This window comes from Oenanthe melanoleuca, chromosome 2 (assembly GCF_029582105.1).
Source record: "Oenanthe melanoleuca isolate GR-GAL-2019-014 chromosome 2, OMel1.0, whole genome shotgun sequence".
Taxonomy (NCBI): Eukaryota; Metazoa; Chordata; class Aves; order Passeriformes; family Muscicapidae; genus Oenanthe; species Oenanthe melanoleuca.
The window spans coordinates 508,482-533,695 of NC_079335.1; the positions used below are offsets into that span (position 1 = coordinate 508,482).

General features: G+C 56.4%; 2 protein-coding genes across 6 annotated transcripts in view; one reads left to right on the top strand and one right to left on the bottom strand.

Annotated features, from left to right (window-relative positions):
• Nucleotides 1-23,997, top strand: part of NRBP2 (nuclear receptor binding protein 2) — a 42,422-nt gene extending 18,425 nt beyond the window's left edge. Inside the window, exons 2-21 of one of the 4 annotated variants that reach the window (XM_056485808.1) lie at nucleotides 296-418; nucleotides 931-1,032; nucleotides 1,486-1,575; nucleotides 2,516-2,556; nucleotides 2,642-2,736; nucleotides 3,349-3,372; nucleotides 4,734-4,817; nucleotides 5,954-6,009; nucleotides 6,558-6,653; nucleotides 7,256-7,388; nucleotides 8,307-8,409; nucleotides 8,561-8,611; nucleotides 10,775-10,910; nucleotides 12,372-12,425; nucleotides 14,245-14,308; nucleotides 15,554-15,609; nucleotides 17,731-23,357; nucleotides 23,667-23,718; nucleotides 23,812-23,846; nucleotides 23,881-23,997. In XM_056485808.1, the coding sequence (XP_056341783.1) occupies nucleotides 296-418; nucleotides 931-1,032; nucleotides 1,486-1,575; nucleotides 2,516-2,556; nucleotides 2,642-2,736; nucleotides 3,349-3,372; nucleotides 4,734-4,817; nucleotides 5,954-6,009; nucleotides 6,558-6,653; nucleotides 7,256-7,388; nucleotides 8,307-8,409; nucleotides 8,561-8,611; nucleotides 10,775-10,910; nucleotides 12,372-12,425; nucleotides 14,245-14,308; nucleotides 15,554-15,609; nucleotides 17,731-17,799 (1,377 nt within the window). In that variant the 3' untranslated portion in view covers nucleotides 17,800-23,357; nucleotides 23,667-23,718; nucleotides 23,812-23,846; nucleotides 23,881-23,997. The other 3 variants (XM_056485807.1, XM_056485806.1, XM_056485809.1) reach the window with 3 other exon arrangements.
• LOC130250281 (uncharacterized) lies at nucleotides 20,675-22,220 on the bottom strand. Of its 2 annotated transcripts, none has more exons than XM_056485811.1 (2): nucleotides 22,156-22,220; nucleotides 20,675-21,560 (listed from the first exon to the last, which is right to left on the bottom strand). In XM_056485811.1, exons 1-2 carry the CDS (start codon nucleotides 22,218-22,220, stop codon nucleotides 20,675-20,677), a joined length of 951 nt encoding a protein of 316 aa, XP_056341786.1. The 2 variants fall into 2 exon arrangements, with proteins under 2 accessions (XP_056341786.1, XP_056341785.1); XM_056485810.1 differs by lacking the exon at nucleotides 22,156-22,220 and adding an exon at nucleotides 21,736-22,094 and having other exon boundaries at nucleotides 20,675-21,503.
• Nucleotides 23,998-25,214: the final 1,217 nt, after the last annotated feature.

The following is a 25,214-nucleotide window of genomic DNA, read 5'->3' on the forward strand; positions in this document are numbered from 1 at the left end:
CTCTTTCTTTATTTGTGCCCTGACTCTGGGAAGTGTCGGTGTCCGTCACTCGCTGCTGTGACAGTGACACCGAGGTGGCTGTGCCGTGTGGCACCTCCCAAAAACGTGGGTCCGTGTGCTCAGAGACTCTGAGCTCCCAGAAATAAATAAACCTGGATAAAAAAAATGTGGATAAACCTCCTATTAACTAGGGAGGTCTGGCCAGGATGCTCCCGTGCCAGAGAGAGAATAAAAAGAATTTTTTGGGTGAGCTGGCGGTGCCACGCTGCCCTCAGCCCCCCCTCCCCGTGCCCAGGTGAACCAGGGGAACATGCCCGGCATCCAGAGCACCTTCCTGGCCATGGACACCGAGGAGGGTGTGGAGGTGGTGTGGAACGAGCTGCTCTTCACCGACAAGAAGGCGTTCAAAGCCCACGAGGTGAGACGTGAGACCCCACACCTGGGTGGGGCAGGAGAGACCCCACACACCTGGGTGGGGCAGGAGAGACCTGAGACCCCACACCTGGGTGGGGCAGGTGAGACCTGAGACCCCACACCTGGGTGGGGCAGGTGAGGCCTGAGATCCCACACACCTGGGTGGGGCAGGAGAGACCCCACACACACCTGGGTGGGGCAGGTGAGACCTGAGACCCCACACACCTGGGTGGGGCAGGAGAGACCTGAGACCCCACACCTGGGTGGGGCAGGTGAGACCCCACACTCCTGGGTGGGGCAGGCTGGGCCCCTCCCCCTGCCCCTCCCCCTGCCTCCTTCCTTGGCTTCTCCCTCCCAGGGACCCCCGTGGGACCCCAGCCCAGTGTCTCTGTGCCACCCCCAGCTCTTGGGGTGCCCTGCCCCAGCCCAGGACCTTCCCCTCACCTGTCCTGCCCCATCCCATCCCCCTCACCTGTCCTGCCCCACCCCCCTCACCTGTGCTCTGGGTGCCCCCAGGAGAAGATCAAGACCATGTTTGAGCAGCTGGTGCTGGTGGATCACCCCAACATTGTGAAGCTCCACAAGTACTGGCTGGACGTGAAGGACTCCAAGGCACGGGTAGGGGACCTGGGGGGCACTGCGGGGGGCAGGGGGAGACCCCAGCTCTGCTCTTCATCCTGCTCCCCATCCTCACCCTGCTCCTCATCCTCATCCTCACCCTGCTCCTCATGCTGCTCCTCTTCTTCCTCCTCACCCTACTCCTCATCCTCATTCTGTTCCTACCCTGCTCCTCATCTTCCTCCTCACCCTGCTCCTCATCTTCCTCCTCACCCTGCTCCTCATCTTCCTCCTCATCCTCATCTTCATCCTTACCCTCCTCCTCACCCTGCTCCTCTTCGTGTTCTTCATCTTCCTCCTCACCCTGCTCCTCATCCTCATCTTCCTCCTCCTCATCCTGGTCCTCCTCCTCACTCTGCTCCTCATCTTCCTCCTCATCCTCCTCCTCATCCTCTTCCTCCTCCTCCTCCTCCTCCTCCTGCCCCTCCCCCGTGGCTCTGTCCCTGCCCCCAGGTGATCTTCATCACCGAGTACGTCTCCTCGGGGAGCCTCAAGCAGTTCCTGAAGAAAACCAAAAAGAACCACAAGGCCATGAACGCCCGGGTGAGTGCCTGGGGCACTGGGGGGTCCTGGGGAGGGTCTCTGGGGTCCCTGGGGCACCTCAGGGGTCCGGGGAGGGTCTCTGGGGTCCCTGGGGCACTCAGGGGTCCTGGGAGGGGCTCTGGGGTCCCTGGGGCACGTCAGGGGTCCCGGCTGGGGGACTGGCCTGGGGAGGGTCTTTGGGGTGGGTCCCAGACTGGATCCCAGTGGCCCCCAGGTGGGAGTGGCTGTGGAGGGTAGGGGGCACTGGCCTAGTGAGTGACCTGTGAGGGACTCTGAGTGACCCCTGAGTGACCTCTGAGTGACCCCTGAGTGACCTCTGAGTGACCCCGGAGTGACCTCTGAGTGACCCAGAGTGACCTGTGAGTGACCCATGAGTGACCTCTGAGTGACCCTGAGTGAACCCTGAGAGACCCCCTAAGCGACCTCTGAGTGACCCTGAGTGATCCCTGAGTGACCTTGAGTGACCTGTAAGTGACCCCGAATGACCCGCAAGTGACCCCTGAGTGACCTCTGAGTGACCCCTGACCTCTTAGTGACCCTGAGTGACCTCTGAATGACCACTGAGCCACCTCTGAGCGATCCCTGAGTGACCTTGAGTGACCCGTGAGTGACCCCTGAGTGAACCCTGACTGACCTTGAGTGACCCCTGAGTGAACCTGAGTGACCCCTGAGTGAACCCTGACTGACCTTGAGTGACCTCTGAGTGATCCCTGAGTGACATTGAGTGACCCCTGAGCAACCCCTGAGTGACCTTGAGTGACCTCTGAGCAACCCATGAGTGACCACTGACTGACCCCTGAGTGACCCCTGAGTGACCTTGAGTGACCTCTGAGTGACCTGTTCCATCCCCTCTCTGTCCCCTCTCTGTCCCTGCTCTATCCCTGTTCTGTCCCCTCTCTGTCCCCTCTCTGTCCCCTCTCTGTCCCTGTCCTGTCCCCAGGCCTGGAAGCGCTGGTGCACCCAGATCCTCTCGGCTCTCAGGTGAGGCTCCCCTGGCTCCCTGCCCTGCCCTGTGGGGTGCAGGGGGTGGGGGCTGCGCTCGGGACACCCCCCTGTGCCCCCCCAGTTTCCTGCACTCCTGCGAGCCCCCCATCATCCACGGCAACCTGACCAGCGATACCATCTTCATCCAGCACAACGGGCTCATCAAGATCGGCTCCGGTGGGGGCACGGGGGTCTGGGGGGGTCTGGGGGTGTGGGGGGGTCTGGGGGTGTCAGGGGGATTCAAGGAGGCCTGAGGGATCTGGAGGATCTGGGGGGGTCAGGGGGTTTCTGGAGGGTCTGAGGGATCTGGGGGTCTGAGGGGGTCTGGGGGTTCTGGGAGGGTCTGAGGGGTTTGGGGGGTCAAGGGGATCAGAGGGGTCTGGAGGGTCTGGGGGGATTTGGGGGGTCAGAGGGGTCTGGGAGGGTCTGGAGGGGTTTGGGGGATCAAGGGGATCAGAGGGATCTGGGGGGTCAGAGGGGTTTGGGGGATCTGGAGCATCAGAGGGCTCTGGAGGTCGGGAGGGTCAGAGCGGTCTGGGGGGTCTGGGGTGTTTGGGGGGTCTGGGGGGATCTGGGGGGTCAGAGGGGGTCTGGGTTCTGGGGGGTCTTGGGAGTCTGGGGGATGTGAGGGGTTCAAGGGTGTCCAGTGGGGTCAGGGGCCTACTGGGGGGGGTCAGAGGGCTCAGAGGGGTCTGGGGGCCCCTGAGAGCTGTGGGTCCGTTTTTGGGGTGCCAACCTCGGTGTCACTGTTTTCTCTCCTCCATCTTCTCCTGCTGCCCCACCCGGCAGTTTGGCACCGGGTGTTTGCCAACGGTGAGTGACCCCTGAGTGACCCCTGAGTGACCCCTGAGAAACCTGTGAGTGACCCCTGAGTGACCCCGAGTGACTCATGAGTGACCCCTGAGTGACACCGAGTGACCCTGAGTGACCCTGGTTGACCCCTGAGTGACCCATGAGTGATGCTAAGTGACCCATGAGTGACCCCTGAGCGACCCCTGAGTGACCCCGGTTGACCCCTGAGTGACCCATGAGTGATGCTAAGTGACCCATGAGTGACCCCTGAGCGACCCCTGAGTGACCCTGGTTGACCCCTGAGTGACCCTGGTTGACCCCTGAGTGACCCCTGAGAAACCTGTGAGTGACCCCTGAGTGACCCCTGACTAACCCCCGAGTGACCCTGGTTGACCCCTGAGTGACCCATGAGTGACCCCTGAGTGACCCCTGAGTGACCCCAAGTGACCCTAGACTGACCCCTGAGTGACCCCGAGTGACCCTGAGTGACCCATGAGTGATGCTAAGTGACCCACGAGTGACCCCTGAGCGACCCCTGAATGACCCGTGGGTGACCCCTGAATGACCCGTGGGTGACCACTGAGTGACCCGTAAGTGACCCTGAGTGACCCCTTGACCCCTGAGTGACCCCGAGTGACCCCGAGTGACCCCGGTTGACCCCTGAGTGACCCATGAGTGACGCTAAGTGACCCATGAGTGACCCCTGAGTGACCCGTGAGTGACCCTGAATGACCCGTGAGTGACCCTGAGTGACCCCGAGTGACCCGTGAGTGACCCCTGAGTGACCCTGAGTGACCCCCGAGTGACCCTGAGTGACCCCGGTTGACCCCTGAGTGACCCATGAGTTACGCTAAGTGACCCTGAGCGACCCCTGAATGACCCCGAGTGACCCCTGAGTGACCCTGAATGACCTTTGAGTGACCCCTGAGTGACCCATGAGTGACCCCTGAGTGACCCGTGAGTGACCCATGAATGACCCTGAGTGACCCTGAATGACCCGTGAGTGACCCTGAATGATCCCTGAGTGACCCTGAGTGACCCTGAGTGACCCTGAATGACCCCTGAGTGACCCGTGAGTGACCCCGAGTGACCCTGAATGACCCTGAGTGACCCTGAGAGACCCGTGAGCGACCCCTGAGTGACCCCGAGTGACCCTGAGTGACCCTGAATCATCCCTGAGTGACCCTGAGTGACCCCAAGTGACCCATGAGTGATCCTGAGTGACCCCAAGTGACCCCGAGTGACCCTGAGTGACCCCTGACCCCTGAGTAACCCCCGAGTGACCCTGAGTGACCCCTGAGTGACTCCGCGTGACCCCTGAGTGACTCTCAGTGACCCCGACTGACCCCTGAGTGACCCCTGAGTGACCCTGCCCTCCCCAGCGCTGCCGGACGATCTGCGCAGTCCGATCCGCATCGAGCGCGAGGAGCTGCGGAACCTGCACTTCTTCCCGCCGGAGTACGGACGTGAGTGAGGGACAGCGGGGACAGTGGGGACAGCGGGGACAAGGGGGACAGTGGGGACAGCGGGGACAGCGGGGACAGTGGGGACAATGGGGACAGTGGGGACAGTGGGGACAAGGGGGACAGTGGGGACAACGGGGACAAGGGGGACAGTGGGGACAAGGGGGACAGTGGGGACAACGGGGACAATGGGGACAGTGGGGCCAGTGGGGACAATGGGGCCAGTGGGGACAGTGGGGACAACGGGGACAGCGGGGACAGTGGGGACAGTGGGGACAACGGGGACAGCGGGGACAATGGGGACAGCGGGGACAGTGGGGACAATGGGGACAGTGGGGACAGTGGGGACAGTGGGGACAATGGGGACAGTGGGGACAATGAGGAATGGGGATGGGAATGGAGAACAGGGAGGGGAACGAAACGGGGACAGGAATGGGAATGGAGAATGGGGAATGGGAACAGGGACAACAGGGAATGGGGAATGGGGATGGGGATGGAGACTGGGACTGGGACTGGGACTGGGACTGGGCCTGGGACTGGGACTGGGACTGGGACCGGGACTGGGACCGGGACTGGAACAGGAACGGGGATGGGGATGAGGAATGGGAACAGGGGATGGGGACAGAGAATGAGAATGGGAACAGGGACGGGATGGGAATGGGGACAGAGAATGGGGACAGAGAATGGGAACAGAGAGTGGGAATGGGGAACAGGACAGGAACGGGGAATGAGGAACAGGGAAAGGGAACGGAACGTGGATTGGGAATGGGAGCAAGGAATGAGGAACGGGGAATGGGAATGGGAGTGGGAATGGGGACCAGTAATGGGGAACAGGGCTGGGACATGAGTGGGGCTGGGACAGGGAACAGGGACGGGGATTCTGCAGGTGAGAACAGGTGAGGGCAGTGTTCAGGGGGAGTGAGTGTCCATGGGGATGGCAAGGGGTGGGGTCTCCAGGTGAGCTCTCAGGTGTGGTATCCAGGTGAGCTCTCAGGTGGGGAATCCAGGTGAGCTCAGCTCTCAGGTGAGTTCCCAGGTGAGTTCCCAGGTGAGCTCTCAGGTGGGGAATCCAGGTGAGCTCAGCTCTCAGGTGAGTTCCCAGGTGAGCTCTCAGCTGAGCTCTCTGGTCCCTGTTGCAGAGAGGGCTGACGGGACGGCCGTGGACATTTTCTCCTTCGGGATGTGTGCGCTGGAGGTGAGGAGGGGATGGACCCGGGAGTGGGGGACACCAGGAATGGGGGACCTGGGAATGGGGGGAACCTGGGAATGGGGGACACTGGGAATGAGGGGAACCTGGGAATGGGGGGAACCCTGGAAATGGGGGGACCCTGGGAATGGGGGGAACCTGGGAATGGGGGAGTCTGGGAATGGGGAACCTGGGAATGGGGGTACCCTGGGAATGGGGGACCCTGGGAATGGGGGGGAACCTGGCCCTGTCCAGGGGTGTCCCTTGTCTGGGGGTGTCCCCTCTCTGGGGGTGTCCCTTTGTTGAGGTGTCCCATGTCCAGGGGTGTCCCTGTCCAGGGTGCCCCTGTCTGGGGCTGTCCCCTCTCAGGGCTGTCCCCAGGAACCCTAGCAGTGTCCCTGTCCCTGTCCCTGTCCCCTCTCAGGGCTGTCCCCAGGAACCCCATCAGTGTCCCTGTCCCTGTCCCCTCTCAGGGCTGTCCCCAGGAACCCCAGCAGTGTCCCTGTCCCCTCTCAGGGCTGTCCCCAGGAACCCCAGCAGTGTCCCTGTCCCCCCAGATGGCCGTGCTGGAGATCCAGACCAACGGGGACACGCGGGTGTCGGAGGAGGCGATCGCGAGGGCGCGGCACTCGCTGGATGATCCCAACATGAGGGTGAGCGCAGTTACTCCTGCCTTACTCCTGGCTTACTCCTGGGTGTAAATCCTGTCCTGGGTTACTCCTGGGTGTAAATCCTGAGTTACTCCTGGGTGTAAATCCTGTCTTGTGTCACTCCTGGGTGTAAATCCCATCCTGGGTTACTCCTGGGTACAAATCCCATCCTGAGTTATTCCTGGGTGTAAGTCCTGGGTTACTCCTGGATGTAAATCCTGTCCTGTGTCACACCTGGGTGTAAATCCTGTTCTGGGTTACTCCTGGGTGTAAATCCCATCCTGAGTTGGTTACTCCTGAGTGTAAATCCTGAGTTACTCCTGGGTGTAAATCCCATCCTGAGTTACTCCTGGGTATAAATCCTGAGTTACTCCTGGGTGTAAATCCTGAGTTACTCCTGGGTGTAAATCCCATCCTGGGTTACTCCTGGGTGTAAATCCTGGGTTACTCCTGGGTGTAAATCCCATCCTGAGTTGGTTACTCCTGAGTGTAAATCCTGAGTTACTCCTGGATGTAAATCCTGGGTTACTCCTGGGTGTAAATCCCTTCCTGAGTTACTCCTGGGTGTAAATCCTGGGTTACTCCTGGGTGTAAATGCTGCCCAGGAGTTCATCCTGTCCTGCCTGACGCTGAACCCCGACCGGCGCCCCACGGCCAACAGCCTCCTGTTCCACCGCGTGCTGTTCGAGGTGCACTCGCTGAAACTGCTGGCAGCTCACTGCTTCATCAACCACCAGTGTGAGGGGGGGTGGGGGTGGGGGTGGGGGAGGGGGTGGGAGTGGGGGAGGGGGTGGGAGTGAGCGTGAATGTGATTGTGAGTGGGAGTGTGGGAATGTGAGTGTGAGTGTGAGTGGGAGTGTGAGTTTGGGTGCGAGTGGGAGTGGGAGAGGGAGAGGGGGTGGGAGTGGGAATGAGAGTGGGAGTGGGGGTGGGAGTGGGGGAGTGAGTGGGGGTGGGACTGGGAGTGGGAGAGGGAGTGGGAGTGGGAGTGGGAGTGAGCGTGAATGTGATTGTGAGTGGGAGTGTGGGAATGTGAGTGTGGGTGTGAGTCTGAGTGTGAGTGGGAGTGGGAGTGTGAGTTTGGGTGTGAGTGGGAGTGGGAGAGGGAGAGGGGGTGGGGATGGGAGTGGGAGTGTGGGTGGGAGTAGGAGTGGGAGTGTGAGTGTGAGCATGAGTGGGAGAGGGAGAGGAGGTGGGAGTGGGAATGAGAGTGGGGGTGGGAGTGGGGGTGGGGATGGAAGTGGGAGTGGGAGTGGGGGTGGGGGTGGGAGTGTGGGTGGGCGTGATTGGGGGTGGGAGTGGGGGGGGGGTGGGAGAGGGGGTGGGAGTGGGAGTGGGAGTGTGAGTGGGAATATGAGTGGGTGTGAGTGGGAATGTAGGTGTGAGTGTGGGTGTGGGTGTGAGCCTGGCACCCCTGAGCCACCAGGGAGCCGGGCTGGCACCTGGGAGTGTTCCCCTGGGGAACAGAGGGGTCCAGGGAGAGCTCAGAGCCCCTGACCCCTGAGTGACCCCTGAGTGACCCATGAGTGACCCCTGAGTCACCCGCAAGTGAGCCGTGAGTGACCACTGAGTGACCCCGAGTGACCCTGAGTGCCCCGTGAGTGACCCCTGAGTGACCCCGAGTGACCCTGAGTGACCCTGAGTGACCTGTGCCAGATCTGATGCCCGAGAACGTGGTGGAGGAGAAGATCAAGCAGCTGGACCTGAACATGGTGATGGCCGAGATCCGCAGGGAGGGGCGGCCAGGGGCGCAGTGGAGGTGAGGATGGGGATGAGGCTGAGGCTGAGGCTGAGGGTGAGGGTGAGGGTGAGGATGAGGGTGAGGAGGGTCTGGAGCCCCCAGCCCGCAGATCCCGGTGCTGTGGGAGCAGCCCCTCCCCCCTGACCCCTCCTGGCTGTTCCCTGCCCAGGTACTCCGAGGTTTCCTTCCTGGAGCTCGACAAGTTCCTGGAGGACGTCAGGTGGGTGGGAGCGACAGGCCCTGCGTGATACCCGGGGCTGAGGGGCTGGGGGGGGACACAGGGAGTGTCCCTGATGTCCCCTGTCCCCATCTGTGGGGCTGGGGTGGCACAGGGAGTGTCCCTGCTCTGCACAGCTGTCCCCATGGTGACCCTGGGCTCAGGGAGCATCCCATCCCTGTTCCCATCCCTGTTCCATCCCTGTTCCCATCCCTGTTCCCATCCCTGTTCCCTGTTCCATCCCAGTTCCATCCCCGTTCCCATCCCAGTTCCCATCCCTGTTCCCATCCCTGTTCCCATCCCTGTTCCATCCCTGTTCCATCCCTGTTCCCATCCCTGTTCCATCCCTGTTCCCATCCCTGTTCCATCCCTGTTCCCATCTCTGTTCCCATCTCTGTTCCCATCTCTGTTCCCATCCCTGTTCCCATCCCTGTTCCATCCCAGTCCCATCCCTGTTCCATCCCAGTCCCATCCCAGTCCCATCCCAGTCCCATCCCAGTCCCATCCCTGTTCCATCCCTGTTCCATCCCTCCTGTTCCATCCCTGTTCCCTGTTCCATCCCTGTTCCCATCCCTGTTCCCATCCCTGTTCCATCCCTGTTCCATCCCTGTTCCCATCCCAGTTCCATCCCTGTTCCATCCCTGTTCCATTCCCGTTCCCATCCCTGTTCCATCCCTGTTCCCATCCCTGTTCCATCCCTGTTCCATCCCTGTTCCATCCCTGTTCCCATCCCAGTTCCATCCCTGTTCCATCCCTGTTCCTGTTCCATCCCTGTTCCATCCCTGTTCCATCCCTGTTCCATCCCTGTTCCATCCCTGTTCCATCCCTGTTCCATCCCTGTTCCATCCCTGTTCCCTGTTCCCATCCCTGTTCCTGTTCCATCCCTGTTCCATCCCAGTTCCTGTTCCATCCCTGTTCCATCCCTGTTCCATCCCTGTTCCCATCCCTGTTCCATCCCTGTTCCATCCCTGTTCCCTGTTCCATCCCTGTTCCATCTCTGTTCCCATCTCTGTTCCCATCTCTGTTCCCATCCCTGTTCCCATCCCTGTTCCATCCCTGTTCCATCCCTGTTCCCATCCCTGTTCCATCCCTGTTCCCATCCCTGTTCCCATCCCTGTTCCATCCCTGTTCCTGTTCCATCCCTGTTCCCATCCCTGTTCCATCCCTGTTCCATCCCTGTTCCATCCCAGTTCCATCCCTGTTCCATCCCTGTTCCCATCCCTGTTCCATCCCTGTTCCCATCCCTGTTCCCATCCCTGTTCCCATCCCTGTTCCATCCCTGTTCCATCCCTGTTCCCTGTTCCATCCCTGTTCCCATCCCAGTTCCATCCCTGTTCCATCCCTGTTCCATCCCTGTTCCCATCCCTGTTCCCATCCCAGTTCCATCCCTGTTCCATCCCTGTTCCATCCCAGTTCCATCCCTGTTCCATCCCAGTTCCATCCCTGTTCCATCCCTGTTCCCATCCCTGTTCCCATCCCTGTTCCCATCCCTGTTCCATTCCCATTCCCATCCCTGTTCCATCCCCGTTCCCATCCCTGTTCCCATCCCTGTTCCATCCCTGTTCCATCCCTGTTCCCATCCCTGTTCCATCCCTGTTCCCATCCCTGTTCCATCCCTGTTCCCATCCCTGTTCCCATCCCTGTTCCCATCCCTGTTCCATCCCTGTTCCATCCCTGTTCCCATCCCTGTTCCATCCCTGTTCCCATCCCTGTTCCATCCCTGTTCCCATCCCTGTTCCATCCCTGTTCCATCCCTGTTCCATCCCTGTTCCCTGTTCCATCCCTGTTCCATCCCTGTTCCATCCCTGTTCCATCCCTGTTCCATCCCTGTTCCATCCCTGTTCCATCCCTGTTCCATCCCTGTTCCCTTTCCCATCCCTGTTCCATCCCTGTTCCTGTTCCATCCCTGTTCCCATCCCTGTTCCCTGTTCCATCCCTGTTCCATCCCTGTTCCTCTCTGTTCCATCCCTGTTCCATCCCTGTTCCTGTTCCCATCCCAGTTCCATCCCTGTTCCATCCCTGTTCCATCCCTGTTCCATCCCTGTTCCCAGTTCCATCCCTGTTCCATCCCAGTTCCATCCCAGTTCCATCCGCACTCCCATCCCAGTCCAGCTCTCCCCATTCCCTCAGGGATGGGTTCAGCTCCTTCCCCTCCCTCTTTCCCAGGAATGGGATTTACCCCCTGATGAACTTCGCTGTCTCCCGGCCCCTGGCCCTGCCCCGAGCGCTGTCCCAGCCCCAGGAGGATCCCCAAAAAGCCAAAACTCCCACGCCAGAGCCCTTCGACGTGGAGACCAGGAAGGTGAGCCCAGGGCGGGGCGAGAGCCGGGGGGGGGGCGGGAATGGGGAACTGGGGACAGGAACTGGGAGCTGGGGACAGGAACTGGGACAGGAACTGGGAACTGGGGACAGGAATGGGGAACTGGGGACAGGAATGGGGAACTGGGGACAGGAACTGGGAACAGGAATTGGGAACTGGGGACAGGAACTGGGGACAGGAATTGGGGACAGGAATTGGGAACTGGGGACAGGAACTGGGGACAGGAACTGGGAACTGGGGACAGGAATGGGGAACTGGGGACAGGAACTGGGGACAGGAATTGGGATTTGGGACAGGAATTGGGGACAGGAATTGGGGAGGGGACAGGAATTGGGGACAGGAATTGGGGAGGGGACAGAAATTGGGAATTGGAGTGGGGACAGGAATTGGGAATTGGGGCGGGGACAGGAATTGGGAATTGGGGCAGGGACAGGAATTGGGGAGGGGACAAGAATTGGGGAGGGGACAGGAATTGGGATTTGGGGACAGGAATTGGGAATTTGGGTGGGGACAGGAACTGGGGTAAGGACAGGAATTGGGGAGGGAACAGGAATTGGTAATTGGGGAGGGGACAGGAATTGGGGAGGGGACAGGAATTGGGGAGGGGACAGGAATTGGGAACTGGGGACAGGAATTCGGAATTGGGAATTGGGGACAGAAATTGGGAATTGGGGTGGGGGCAGCTCCATCCCAGCTCTGCTGCCAGACACAGCCCAGGGGACAGCGGGGAGAGCAGGGACAGGGCTTGAGCAGGAATTCCAAATGCAGCAGGAATTCCTAATCCAAAAGGAATTCCAAGTAATTCAGTAGGAATTCCAAATCCAATGGGAATTACAAATAATTCAGTAGGAATTCCAAATCCAATGGGAATTCCAAGTAATTCAGCAGGAATTCCATATCCAGCAGGAATTCCAGATTCAGGAGGAATTCCAAATTCGGGAGTAATTCCAAATCCAGTAGGAATTAGGAATTCAAAATCCTGCTAGAATTACAAATAATTCAGGAGGAATTCCAAACTCGGGAGGAATTTCAAATTCATGAGGAATTCCAAATTCATGAGGAATTCCAAATTCAGGAGGAATTCCAAATCCAAGAGGAATTCCAAATCCAAGAGGAATTCCAAATTCGGGAGTAATTCCAAATTCAGCAGGAATTCCAAACCCAGCCGGAATTAGGAATTCCAAACCCAGTGGGAATTAGGAATTCCAGACCCAGCATGAATTAGGAATTCCAAACCCAGCCGGAATTAGGAATTCCAGACCCAGCAGGAATTAGGAATTCCAGACCCAGGATGAATTAGGAATTCCAGAGCCAGTTGACAGTTGGAATTAGGAATTCCAGACCCAGCCAGAATTAGGAATTCCAGAGCCAGTTGACAGTCGGAATTAGGAATTCCAGAGCCATGGGAATTCCCAGCCCCAGGCTGACCCCAGCTGTTCCCAGGTGGTGCAGATGCAGTGCAACATGGAGCTGAACGAGGACAAGAGCCAGTGGCACGTGAGCAGCGGGATCGGGATGGGATGGGATTGGGATGGGGATGGGGATGGGATTGGGATTCGGATTGGGATTGGGATTGGGATTGGGATTGGGATGGGGATGGGATGGGGATGGGGATTGGGATTGGGATGGGGATGGGATTGGGATGGGGATGGGATTGGGGATGGGATTGGGATTGGGATGGGATGGGGATGGGATCGGGATGGGGATTGGGATGGGATTGGGATGGGATGGGATTGGGATCGGGATGGGATTGGGATGGGGATTGGGATTGGGATGGGGATGGGATTGGGATAGGGATGGGATGGGATGGGGATTGGGATGGGATGGGATTGGGATAGGGATGGGATTGGGATTGGGATGGGGATTGGGATTGGGATTGGGATGGGGATGGGGATGGGGATGGGGATGGGGATGGGGATGGGGATGGGGATGGGGATGGGGATTGGGATGGGATTGGGATTGGGATGGGATTGGGATGGGATTGGGATGGGGATTGGGATGGGGATTGGGATTGGGATGGGGATTGGGATGGGGATGGGGATTGGGATGGGATTGGGATGGGGATTGGGATCGGGATGGGGATGGGATGGGATTGGGATCGGGATGGGATTGGGATGGGGAAAGGGATTGGGATTGGGATGGGATGGGATGGGGATGGGGATGGGGATGGGGATGGGGATGGGGATGGGGATGGGGATGGGGATGGGGATGGGGATGGGGATTGGGATTGGGATGGGGATGGGATGGGATGGGGATGGGGATTGGGATGGGGATGGGGATGGGATTGGGATGGGGATGGGATTGGGATGGGGATTGGGATGGGATTGGGATGGGGATTGGGATGGGGATTGGGATTGGGATGGGGATGGGGATTGGGATCGGGATGGGGATGGGGATTGGGATGGGATTGGGATTGGGATTGGGATGGGGATTGGGATGGGGATGGGGATTGGGATGGGATGGGGATGGGGATTGGGATTGGGATGGGGATGGGGATTGGGATTGGGATGGGGATGGGGATGGGGATTGGGATGGGGATGGGATGGGGATTGGGATGGGGATGGGGATTGGGATGGGGATGGGGATTGGGATCGGGATGGGGATGGGGATGGGGATTGGGATGGGATTGGGATTGGGATTGGGATGGGGATTGGGATGGGGATGGGGATTGGGATAGGGATTGGGATGGGGATTGGGGATGGGATGGGGATTGGGATTGGGATGGGGATGGGGATTGGGATGGGGATTGGGATGGGGATGGGGATTGGGGGGGATGGAGATGGGGATGGGATGGGGATGGGGATTGGGATGGGGATGGGGATTGGGATGGGGATGGGGATTGGGATTGGGATGGGGATTGGGATTGGGATGGGGATTGGGATGGGGATGGGGATGGGGATGGGGATGGGGATTGGGATTGGGATGGAGATGGGGATGGGGATTGGGATGGGGATGGGGATTGGGATGGAGATGGGGATGGGGATGGGGATTGGGATTGGATTCGGGATTGGGATGGGGATTGGGATTGGGATTGGGATTGGGATGGGATGGGGATGAGGATGGGGATTGGGATTGGATTTGGGATGGGATGGGGATGGGGATGGGGATGGGGATGGGGATGGGGATTGGGATTGGGATTGGGATTGGGATGGGGATTGGGATTGGATTCGGGATTGGGATGGGGATTGGGATTGGGATGGGGATTGGGATTGGGATCCTACCCTGCACAGCCTGCTGAGAGTGGGGTTCCCAGTCCAGCCCAGAGCTCCCAGTCTCTTTGGAGCACTGGGATGTTCAGGCTCTCTCCTCTCCCCAGCTCACGCTGCTGCTCATCCTGGAGGACAAACTGCACCGACAGCTCAGCTACGACCTGCTGCCCAGTATGTGCATCCCTTTCCTTTCCTTTCCTTTCCTTTCCTTTCCTTTCCTTTCCTTTCCTTTCCTTTCCTTTCCTTTCCTTTCCTTTCCTTTCCTTTCCTTTCCTTTCCTTTCCTTTCCTTTCCTTTCCTTTCCTTTCCTTTCCTTTCCTTTCCTTTCCTTTCCTTTCCTTTCCTTTCCTTTCCTTTCCTTTCCTTTCCTTTCCTTTCCTTTCCTTTCCTTTCCTTTCCCTTCCCTTTTCCTGTTTCCCTTTTTCTTTTTCCCTTTTTCTTTTTCCCTTTTTCCCTTCCCTTTTTCATTTTTCCTTTTCCATTCCCCTTTTTCCTCTTCTGTTTCTCCTTTCTCTTTCCTTTCCATTTTTCCTTTTCCCTTTTTCCTTTCCTTCCCCTTTTTCCTTTATCCTTTCTCTTTTCCTTTCCCTTTTCCCCTTCCCTTTATCCATTCCCTTTTTACTTCCCCTTTTTTCTTCCTCTTTTTCCTTTTTCTTTTCCATTTTCCTTCCCCTTTTTACTTTTCAATTTCCCTTTTCCTTCCCCTTTTTACTTTTCTATTTCCCTTTTCCTTTTTACCTTTTCCCTTCTCTTTGACATTTCCCTTTTCCCTTTCCCCTTTTCCTTCATTTTTTCCCTTTTCCTTTTTCCCCTTTTCCTTTTTCCTTTTTCCCTTTTTTCCTTTTCCCTCCCTTTTTTCCTTTCCCTCTTCCCTTTTTCCTTCCCCTTTTCTTTTTTGTTTTGCCTTTTTCCTTTTCCCTTTTTCCCTTCCCTGTTTCCCTTTTCCTTTTCCCATTTCTTTTTCTGTTTCCCTTTTTCCTTCCCGTTTTTCCTTTCCCTCTTCCCTTTTTCCTTCCCCTTTTCTTTTTTGTTTTGCCTTTTTCCTTTTCCCTTTTTCCCTTCCCTGTTTCCCTTTTCCTTTTCCCATTTCTTTTTGTTTCCCTTTTTCCTTCCCGTTTTTCCTTCCCCTTTTCCCTGACCTTTGTCCTTTCCTTTTTCCCTTTCCCTTTCCTTTTTCCCTTCCCTTTGATCTTTCCCCTTCCCCGTTTTCCCTTTTCCCTTTTCCCTTTTTCCTTTTCCCTTTTCCCTTTCCCTTTTCCCTTTTTCCCTTCCCTTTGTCCTTTCCCTTTTTCCTTTTCTCTTTTTCCTTTCCCTTTTCCCTTTCCTGGGGATGGTGCTGGGTCTGCTCCTTCCCAGCCAAAATTCAGCTCCAGGAGCTGTGTCCGTGCTCAGCCTCTCCTGCTCCTGTCTCTGCAGCTGACAACTCCAAGGATTTGGCCACGGAGCTGGTGCACTATGGATTCATCCACGAGGTGAGTCCCTAAATCCTGTCCCTGCTGTCCCCAAATCCTGTCCCCAAACCTTGTCCCCAAACCTTGTCCCCAAATCCTATCCCCAAATCCTGCCCCCAAATCCTGCCCCCAAACCCTGTCCCCAAACCTTGTCCCCAAATCCTGTCCCCAAATCCTGCCCCCAAATCCTGTCCCTGCTGTCCCCAAACCCTGTCCTCAAATCCTGTCCCCAAATCCTGTCCCCAGATCCTGTCCCCAGACCCTGTCCCTGCTCTCCCCAAATCCTGTCCCCAAACCTTGTCCCCAAATCCTGTCCCCAAACTCTGTCCCCAAATCCTGTCCCTGCTCTCCCCAAATCCTGTCCCCAAATCCTGTCCTCAAATCCTGTCCCCAAACCCTGTCCCTGCTGTCCCCAAACCCTGTCCATGCTCTCCCCAAATCCTGTCCCTGCTGTCCCCAAACCCTGTCCCCAAACCTTGTCCCCAAATCCTGTCCCCAAATCCTGCCCCCAAATCCTGTCCCTGCTGTCCCCAAACCCTGTCCTCAAATCCTGTCCCCCCTGTCCCCAAATCCTGTCCCCAGATCCTGTCCCCAAATCCTGTCCCCAAACCTTGTCCCCAAATCCTGTCCCCAAATCCTGTCCCCAAATCCTGTCCCCAGATCCTGTCCCCAGACCCTGTCCCTGCTCTCCCCAAATCCTGTCCCCAAACCTTGTCCCCAAATCCTGTCCCCAAACTCTGTCCCCAAATCCTGTCCCTGCTCTCCCCAAATCCTGTCCCCAAATCCTGTCCCCCAATCCTGTCCCCAAATCCTGTCCCCAAACCCTGTCCCCAAACCCTGTCCCTGCTGTCCCCAAACCCTGTCCCTGCTCTCCCCAAACCCTGTCCCCAAATCCTGTCCCCAAATCCTGTCCCCAAACCCTGTCCCTGCTCTCCCCAATCCCTTTCCCTGCTCTCCCCAAACCCTGTCCCTGCTGTCCCCAAACCCTGTCCCTGCTGTCCCCAAACCCTGTCCCCAAACCCTGTCCCTGCTGTCCCCAAACCCTGTCCCCAGTCCCAGAGCTCCTCCAGCACAGGCAGGGCTGGGATTTCTGCTCCCCTTGTGTTAATTAGCTGGACCTTAATGAACTCTGAGTGGAGCACCCAGGGAAGGAGGCTGATTCCTCCCTTAAGGAACCACAGAATCATTGATTTTGGAAAAGACCTCCAAGGTTATTGAGGGATGACACTGATGGCACCACTGAGGGATTTCCACAGGATCCCTCTGAGCTGCTCCCTCTGCTCCTGCCCCTGTCCCCAGATCCCAAATCTGCTGTCCCCTCCTGCAGGGAGTTGTGCAGAGCCAGAAATTCCCCCTGAGCCTCCTTTGCTCCAGGCTGAGCCCCTTCCCCACCTCCTGAGCCCCTCCAGGTGCTCCAGCCCCTTCCCCACCTCCTGAGCCTCCCCTGGGGCTCCAGACCCTTCCCCATCTCCTGAGCCTCTCCTGGTGCTCCAAACCCTTCCCCAGCTCCCTCAGACCCTTCCCCATTTTCCTTAGTAATTCTCCAGCCCCTTCCCCAGCTCCCCCAGACCCTTCCCCACCTCCTGAGCACCTCCTGGTGCTCCAGACCCTTCCCCAGCTCCCTCAGGAATTCTCCAGACCCTTCCCCATCTCCCTGAGCCTCTCCTGGTGCTCCAGACCCTTTCCCAGCTCCCTCAGGATTTTTCCAGACCCTTCCCCATCTCCCCCAGACCCTTCCCCACCTCCCCCAGCCCCTTCCCCATCTCCCCCAGACCCTTCCCCACCTCCCCAAGACCCTTCCCCATCTCCCTAAGCCCCTCCTGGTGCTCCAGCCCCTTCCCCATCTCCCCCAGCCCCTTCCCCAGCTCCCCCAGCCCCTTCCCCATCTCCCCCAGCCCCTTCCCCATCTCCCCCAGCCCCTTCCCCAGCTCCCCCAGACCCTTCCCCAGCTCCCCCAGCCCCTTCCCCACCTCCTGAGCCCTCTGGGGCTGCTCTCCCCGTCCCCCTGCCCTGGGCCCCCTCCAGCCCCTCCCATGCTGTCCCTGGTGCCCCAGCAGGGGAACAGCTCGGGGCTGGGGCTGGGGGAGGCTGAGGGTTTGGGGCAGCCCAGGCAGGGGAGGATTGGTCCCTGTTGGGTTCCAGGACGACTGTGAGAAGCTGGCCACGTTCCTGGAGAGCGCCTTCCACAAGCACCGCTGCCAGGCACTGTGAGGGGCGCCGGGATCCCGAAAACAGGCAGGGGGGGATCCCAAAACTGCCTGGGTGGGATCCCAAAAACTGCCTGAATGGAATGGGGGATCCCAAAAACTGCCTGAATGGAATGTGGGATCCCAAAAACGGGCAGGGTGGGATCCCAAAAACTGCCTAAATGGAATGTGGGATCCCGAAAACGGGCAGGGTGGGATCCCAAAACTGCCTGGGTGGGATCCCAAAACTGCCTAAATGGAATGTGGGATCCCAAAACTGCCTGGGTGGAATGGGGGATCCCAAAAACGGGCAGGGTGGGATCCCAAAAACTGCCTGGGTAGAATAGGGGATCCCAAAAACTGCCTGAATGGAATGGCGGATCCCAAAAACTGCCTGAATGGAATGTGGGATCCCGAAAACGGACAGGGTGGAGGATCCTAAAACTGCCTGGGTGGGGGATCCCAAAAATGGCCAGGATGGGGATCCCAAAACTGCCTGAATGGGGGATCCCAAAAACTGCCTGGATGGGATCCCAAAAACTGCCTGGATGGGATTCCGAAACTGCCTTGGATGGAGGATCCTAAAACTGCCTAGATGGGGGATCCCAAAAACTGCCTGAATGTGGATCCCAAAAACTGCCAGGGTGCGATCCCAAAAACTGCCTGGATGGAATGGGGGATCCCAAAAACTGCCAGGGTGGATGGGGGATCCCAAATGGAGAATCCCAAAACCTGCCAGGATGGAGGATCCCAAATGGAGGATCCTGAGCCACCCAGGGGCAGCAGGACTCACCTGGCCCTGTGCCCACGGGGACTTGCCCAATCCAGGTTCTGGGAAGGAAACAGAAATGCAAACAGCAGGAATTGCAAATAAACAAACAGCAGGAATTACAAATAAACAGCAGGAATTGGAAACAAACAGCAGGAATTACAAATAAACAGCAGGAATTGGAAACAAACAGCAGGAATTGGAAATAAACAAACCCCAAGAATTGGAAACAAACAGCAAAAATGGGAAACAACAGCAGGAATTGGAAATAAACAAACCCCAGGAACTGGAAACAAACAGCAGGAATTGGAAACAAACACAGGAATTGGAAACAAACACAGGAATTACAAACAAACAGCAGGAATTGCAAATAAAAAAACCCCAGGAATTGGAAACAAACAACAGGAATTGGAAACAAACACAGGAATTACAAACAAATAGCAGGAACTGCAAATAAACAGCAGGAATTGGAAACAGACACCAGGAATTGCAAATAAATAAACCCCAGGAATTGGAAACAAACAGCAAAAATGGGAAACAAACACAGGAATTGCAAACAAACAGCAGGAATTACAAATAAACAGCAGGAATTGGAAACAAGCAGCAGGAATTGCAAACACAGGAATTGCACACAAACCCCAGGAATTGCAAATAAACCCCAGGAATGGCAAACAAACACCAGGAATTGCAAACAAACACAGGAATTGCAAACAAACACAGGAATTGCACATAAACACAGGAATGGCAAATAAACAGCAGGAATTACAAACACACAGCAGGAATTACAAATAAACAAGCAGCAGGAATTGCAAACACAGGAATTGCACATAAACACAGGAATGGCAAATAAACAGCAGGAATTACAAACACACAGCAGGAATTACAAATAAACAAGCAGCAGGAATTGCAAACACAGGAATTGCACACAAACCCCAGGAATGGCAAACAAACAGCAGGAATTACAAACAAACAGCAGGAATTACAAATAAACAAGCACAGGAATTGCATCCCAGGACTCTGGGAACTGTGCTCTGCTCAAGCACCTCTGCTTGTGGAGGAGCTGCAGGATCCCATGGGATGTTTCCCTCTGGGAATGATCAAAGCTCCCAAAGCTGTTTGGTTTTTTTTTTTCCCCTCTTTGCCCTCTGGGCTGGTCCTTGCTGAGGGGGAGGAGGCTGGTGCAGCTTCCCCTCTGCCCCATTCTGCTCTGAACCCCGAGTTTCTGTGCTGCCTGTGCTCAGAACCCTCACCCTGAGTGGGACTGTGTGAGCTGGATGTGAAATGACTCGAGAAGGAATCACAGAAATCCTGACCCACCACCTGCAGAGCCCCTGTCATCCCCCAGCTCCTCCTGCAGCCTTCCAAAATCTTCCAAAAACAGCCCTGGGGCTCTTCCCCCCTCTCTGACTGCAGTCAGTCCCTGGCTGGGATGGCAGGATCAGCAGCAGGGCTGTGCTCTGTGCCTGGCACAGCTGGGGAGGGGAGCAGACAGGAGCTGGCAGGGGCTGTGTGGGGCTGCTGCTCTGTGCTGATCCAAAATCCAAAATCCTGCTCTGTGAAATCCTGCTGTGCTCTGAAATCCTGCTCTGTGCTCTGTGCAGGAGAGCTGATCCAAAATCCAAAATCCTGCTCTGTGCTTGAAATCCTGCTGTGCTCTGAAATCCTGCTCTGTGCTCTGTGCAGGAGAGCTGATCCAAAATCCTGCTCTGTGCTTGAAATCCTGCTCTGCTCTGTGCAGGGAGAGCTGATCCAAAATCCTGCTCTGCTCTGTGAAATCCAGCTCTGTGCTTGAAATCCTGCTCTGCTCTGTGCAGGGAGAGATGATTCAAAATCCTGCTCTGTGCTGTGCCAGGAGAGCTGATCCAAAATCCTGCTCTGCTCTGTGAAATCCTGCTCTGTGCTCTGTGCAGGAGAGCTGATCCAAAATCCTGCTCTGTGCTTGAAATCCTGCTCTGTGCTGTGCCAGGAGAGCTGATCCAAAATCCTGCTCTGCTCTGTGAAATCCTGCTCTGTGCTCTGAAATCCTGCTCTGCTCTGTGCCAGGGTGAACTGATCCAAAATCCTGTTCTGTGAAATCCTGTTCTGTGCTGAGCCACAGGAAACTGGCTCTGAAATCCTCCTCTGTGCTGTGTCAGACAAAACTGCTCTGAAACCCTGCTCTGTGCCAGTGCTGCTCCTGCTGTGCCAGGCAAAAGTCTGTGCTCTGAAATCCTGCTCTGTGTTGTGCCAAGGAAAACTGATCTGAAATCCTGCTCTGCTCTGTGAAATCCTGTTCTGTGCTGTGCCACTGCTGCTCCTGCTGCTCCTGCTGTGCCAGGGAGAGCTGATCTGAAATCCTGCTCTGTGCTTGAAATCCTGCTTTGTGGTCTAAAATCCTGCTCTGCTCTGTGCCAGGAGAGCTGATCCAAAATCCTGCTCTGTGCTTGAAATCCTGCTCTGCTCTGTGCCAGTGCTGCTCCTGCTGTGCCAGGCAAAACTGATCTGGCATCCTGCTCTGCTCTGTGCCATAGGAAACTGGCACTGAAGTCCTGCTCTGTGCTGGTGCTGCTCCTGCTCTGCCAGGGAAAACTGTCCCTGGCATCCTGTTGGTGCTCTGTGCTGTGCAGGGAGAGTTGATCTGAAATCCTGCTCTGTGCTTGAAATCCTGCTCCTGCTGTGCCAGGAAAAACTGGCTCTGAAATCCTGCTCTGTGCTTGGAATCCTGCTTTGTGCTTGAAATCCTGCTCTGTGCTTGAAATCCTGCCCCTACTGTGGCACAGGCATCTGTCTGAAGCACCCTGGCCTGTGCTGCCCTGTGCCAGGGTTTGTGCCAGCTCTCCTCCTGCTGCTCCTGCTCTGCCAGAGGAATCTGCCCCTGGCACCCTGCTCTGTGCTGGTGCTGCTCCTGCTGTGCCAGGGAAAACTGATCTGAAATCCTGCTCTGCTCTGTGCCACTGCTGCTCCTGCTGTGCCAGGGAAAACTGATCTGAAATCCTGCTCTGGCTGTGCCAGGGGGATCTGCCCCTGGCATCCTGCTGCTGTTCTGTGCCAGTGCTGCTCCTGCTGCTCAGACTGTGCTGAGGAAACCCTCCTCTGTGCTGAGCCAGGGGAAACTGGCTCTGAAATCCTGCTCTGTGCTCTGCCAGGGGAATCCAGCTCTGAAATCCTGCTCTGTGCTCTGTGCCACTGCTGCTCCTGCTGTGCTGGGGGTACCTGGCTCTGGTGCTGTCCTGGTGATCTGCACCATGCCAGTGTTCCATGCTGCTGTGCTGTGCTGCTGCTGCTCCTGCTGTGCCAGGGAACACTGATCTGAAATGCTGCTCTGTGCTTGAAATCCTGCTCTGGCTGTGCCAGGGAAATCTGCCCCTAATATCCTGCTCTGCTCTGTGCTGGTGCTGCTCCTGCTCTGCCAGAAGAATCCAGCTCTGGCATCCTGCTCTGTGCTCTGTGCTGGTGCTGCTCAGACTGTGCTGAGGAAATCCTGCTCTGTGCTGTGCCAGGCAAAACTGATCTGAAATCCTGCTCTGTGCTGGTGCTGCTCCTGCTGTGCCAGGGAAATCTGCCCCTGGCATCCTGCTGGTGCTCTGTGCTGCTGCTGCTGCTCAGACTGTGCTCTGGTGCTGTCCTGGTGACCTGCACCACGCTGCTGTTCTGTGCCAGTGCTGCTCCTGCTGTGCAGGGAAATCCAGCTCTGGCATCCTGCTGCTGTTCTGTGCTGCTGTTCTATGCCAGTGCTGCTCCTGCTGTGCCAGGGAAAACTGATTCTGAAATCCTGCTCTGTGCTCCCCTGTGCTGGTGCTGCTCCTTCTGTGCCAGGGAAATCCGTCCCTGGCATCCTGGTCTGGCTGTGCCAGGGGAAACTGGCTCTGGCATCCTGCTCTGTGCTGAGCCATTGCTGTTCTTGCTGCTCCCACTGTGCCAGGGAAAACTGATTCTGAAATCCTGCTCTGTGCTCCCCTGTGCTGGTGCTGCTCCTGCTGTGCCAGGGAAATCTGTCCCTGGCATCCTGGTCTGGCTGTGCCAGGGAAAACTGGCTCTGGCATCCTATTCTATGCTCTGTGCTGGTGCTGCTCCTGCTGTGCCAGAGGAATCCAGCTCTGGGACCTTGCTCTGTGCTCCTGCTGTGCAGGGAAATCTGTCCCTGGCATCCTGCTCTGTGCTGACCCAGGGAAAACTGATCTGAAATCCTGCTCTGTGCCCTGTGCTGGTGCTGCTCCTGCTGCTCAGACTGTGCTGAGGAAATCCTGCTCTGGTTCTGCTGTCCTGTGCCACTGCTCTGTGCCAGTGCTGCTCCTGCTGTGCCAGGGAAATCCAGCTCTGGCATCCTGCTCTGTGCTGGTGCTGCTCCTGCTGTGCCAGAGGAATCCAGCTCTGAAATCCTGCTCTGTGCTGATGCTGCTCCTTCTGTACCAGGAAAATCTGCCCCTGGCATCCTGCTCTGTGCCAGGCAGAACTGATCTGAAATCCTGCTCTGCTCTGTGCTGTGCTGGTGCTGCTCTGGCTTTGCCAGGGAAATCTGCCTCTGGCATCCTGCTGCTGTGCTGTGCCATAGGAAATTGGCTCTGAAATCCTGCTCTGTGCTGTGCCAGTGCTGCATCCCCAGCTGTGCTGCATTCCCATCCTGTGCTGCAGTTCTGGGTGTTCTGCATCCCCAGCTGTGCTGCATTCCCATCCTGTGCTGCATCCCCAGCTGTGCTGCATCCCCAGCTGTGCTGCATTCCCATCCTGTGCTGCAGTTCTGGTTTCTGGGTGTTCTGCATCCCCAGCTGTGCTGCATCCCCAGCTGTGCTGCATCCCCAGCTGTGCTCCATTCCCATCCTGTGCAGCATTTCTGGGTGTTCTGCATCCCAGCTGTGCTGCATCCCCAGCTGTGCAGCATTTCTGGGTGTTCTGCATCCCCAGCTGTGCTGCATCCCCAGCTGTGCAGCATTTCTGGGTGTTCTGCATCCCCAGCTGTGCTGCATTCCCATCCTGTGCTGCAGTTCTGGGTGTTCTGCATCCCCAGCTGTGCTCCATTCCCATCCTGTGCTGCATCCCCAGCTGTGCTGCATTCCCATCCTGTGCTGCAGTTCTGGCTGTTCTGCATCCCCAGCTGTGCTGCTTTCCCATCCTGTGCAGCATTTCTGGGTGTTCTGCATCCCCAGCTGTGCTGCATTCCCAGCTGTGCTGCATTCCCATCCTGTGCTGCAGTTCTGGGTGTGCTGCATCCCCAGCTGTTCTGCATCCCCAGCTGTGCTCCATTCCCATCCTGTGCTGCAGTTCTGGTTTCTGGGTGTTCTGCATTCCCAGCTGTGCTGCATTCCCATCCTGTGCTGCAGTTCTGGGTGTGCTGCATCCCCAGCTGTTCTGCATCCCCAGCTGTGCTGCATTCCCATCCTGTGCTGCAGTTCTGGTTTCTGGCTGTGCTGAATCCCAGCTGTGCCAATGTTCCACCCTGAAAACCACCAAACCAATAAAGCAGCCAGTCCAGCCCCACTGCAGGGCTCTGCTCCTCACTCCTGACTGCACTGGGACCCTGGGGGGGTTCAGGGGGCACCTCCCAGCTGCAGATCCCCAATTCCAGGTGTTCCAGCTCATCCCAGCCCCTCTGTGGCCCTTCCTAAAGCCAACCCTGCCAGCAATCCATGGATCTGAGCCAGCTGACCCTGCAATTCCCTGCCCTTTGTGACCCAAAATCCCATAAATTCATGGATTTAACAGGATCTAACCCTGCTATTCCCTGCCCTTGGTGACCTTCAGTGTCCCAAAATCCATAAATTTGTGGATTTAACAGGATGTGACCCTGCAATTCCCTGCCCTTGGTGACCTTCAGTGACCCAAAATCCATAAATTTGTGGATTTAACCGGATCTAACCCTGCAATTCCCCACCCTTGGTGACCTTGAGTGACCCAAAATCCATAAATTTGTGGATTTAACAGGATCTAACCCAGCTGACCCTGCCCTTGGTGACCTTCAGTGTCCCCAAAATCCCCAAATTTGTGGATTTAACAGGGTCTAACCCAGATGACCCTGCCCTTGGTGACTTTTAGTGCCCCAAAATCCATAAATTCATGGATTTAACAGGATCTAACCCAGCTGACCGTGCCCTTGGTGACTTTTAGTGACCCAAAATCCCCAAATTTGTGGATTTAACAGGATTTAACCCTGCAATTCCCCACCCTTGGTGACCTTAAGTGACCCAAAATCCCCAAATCCATGGATTTCACAGGATCTGACCCAGCTGACCCTGCAAACAGAAACACAAACAGAACCAAGAGAAGGGACACAGACACCGGGATGGGGATGTGATCATTGATAAATAATTCCTGTTGATCACAGAAGTTTTGGAGTTTGTATAAAGCAGAATATTAAAACAAAACAAAAAAAAAAACAAAACAAAACAAAACATGGGCCTAAATAAAGGGAAATCTCTGATTAAACCCCCCTCTGTTTAAATCCCTCTGTGATAATTGATAAATGATTTGTGTTAATCACAGAAGTTTTGGCGTTTGTATAAACCAGAATACTTTAAAAAAAAAATAAGAAGAAAAGAACGTGGACCTAGATAAAGGGAAATATATTGTTATAAATGAGAAACAAAGTCTGGATATTCAGCAAAATTTAGATTGTTTTATTCACAAAGGCAGGAAATCTGATTCTAAAAAAAAAAAAAACTTTCAGACTGTGGAAATCCTTTTTTTTTTTTTTTTCT

Coding starts and splice junctions, on each gene's coding strand:
- LOC130250281 (XM_056485810.1), bottom strand. CDS start 22,094: ATGCCAGGGGCAGATTTCCCTGGCACAGCAGGAGCAGCACCAGCACAG. Junction 21,504..21,735: donor CAGGACAGCACCAGAGCCAG/GTACCCCCAGCA, acceptor ATTTCAGATCAG/TTTTCCCTGGCACAGCAGGA.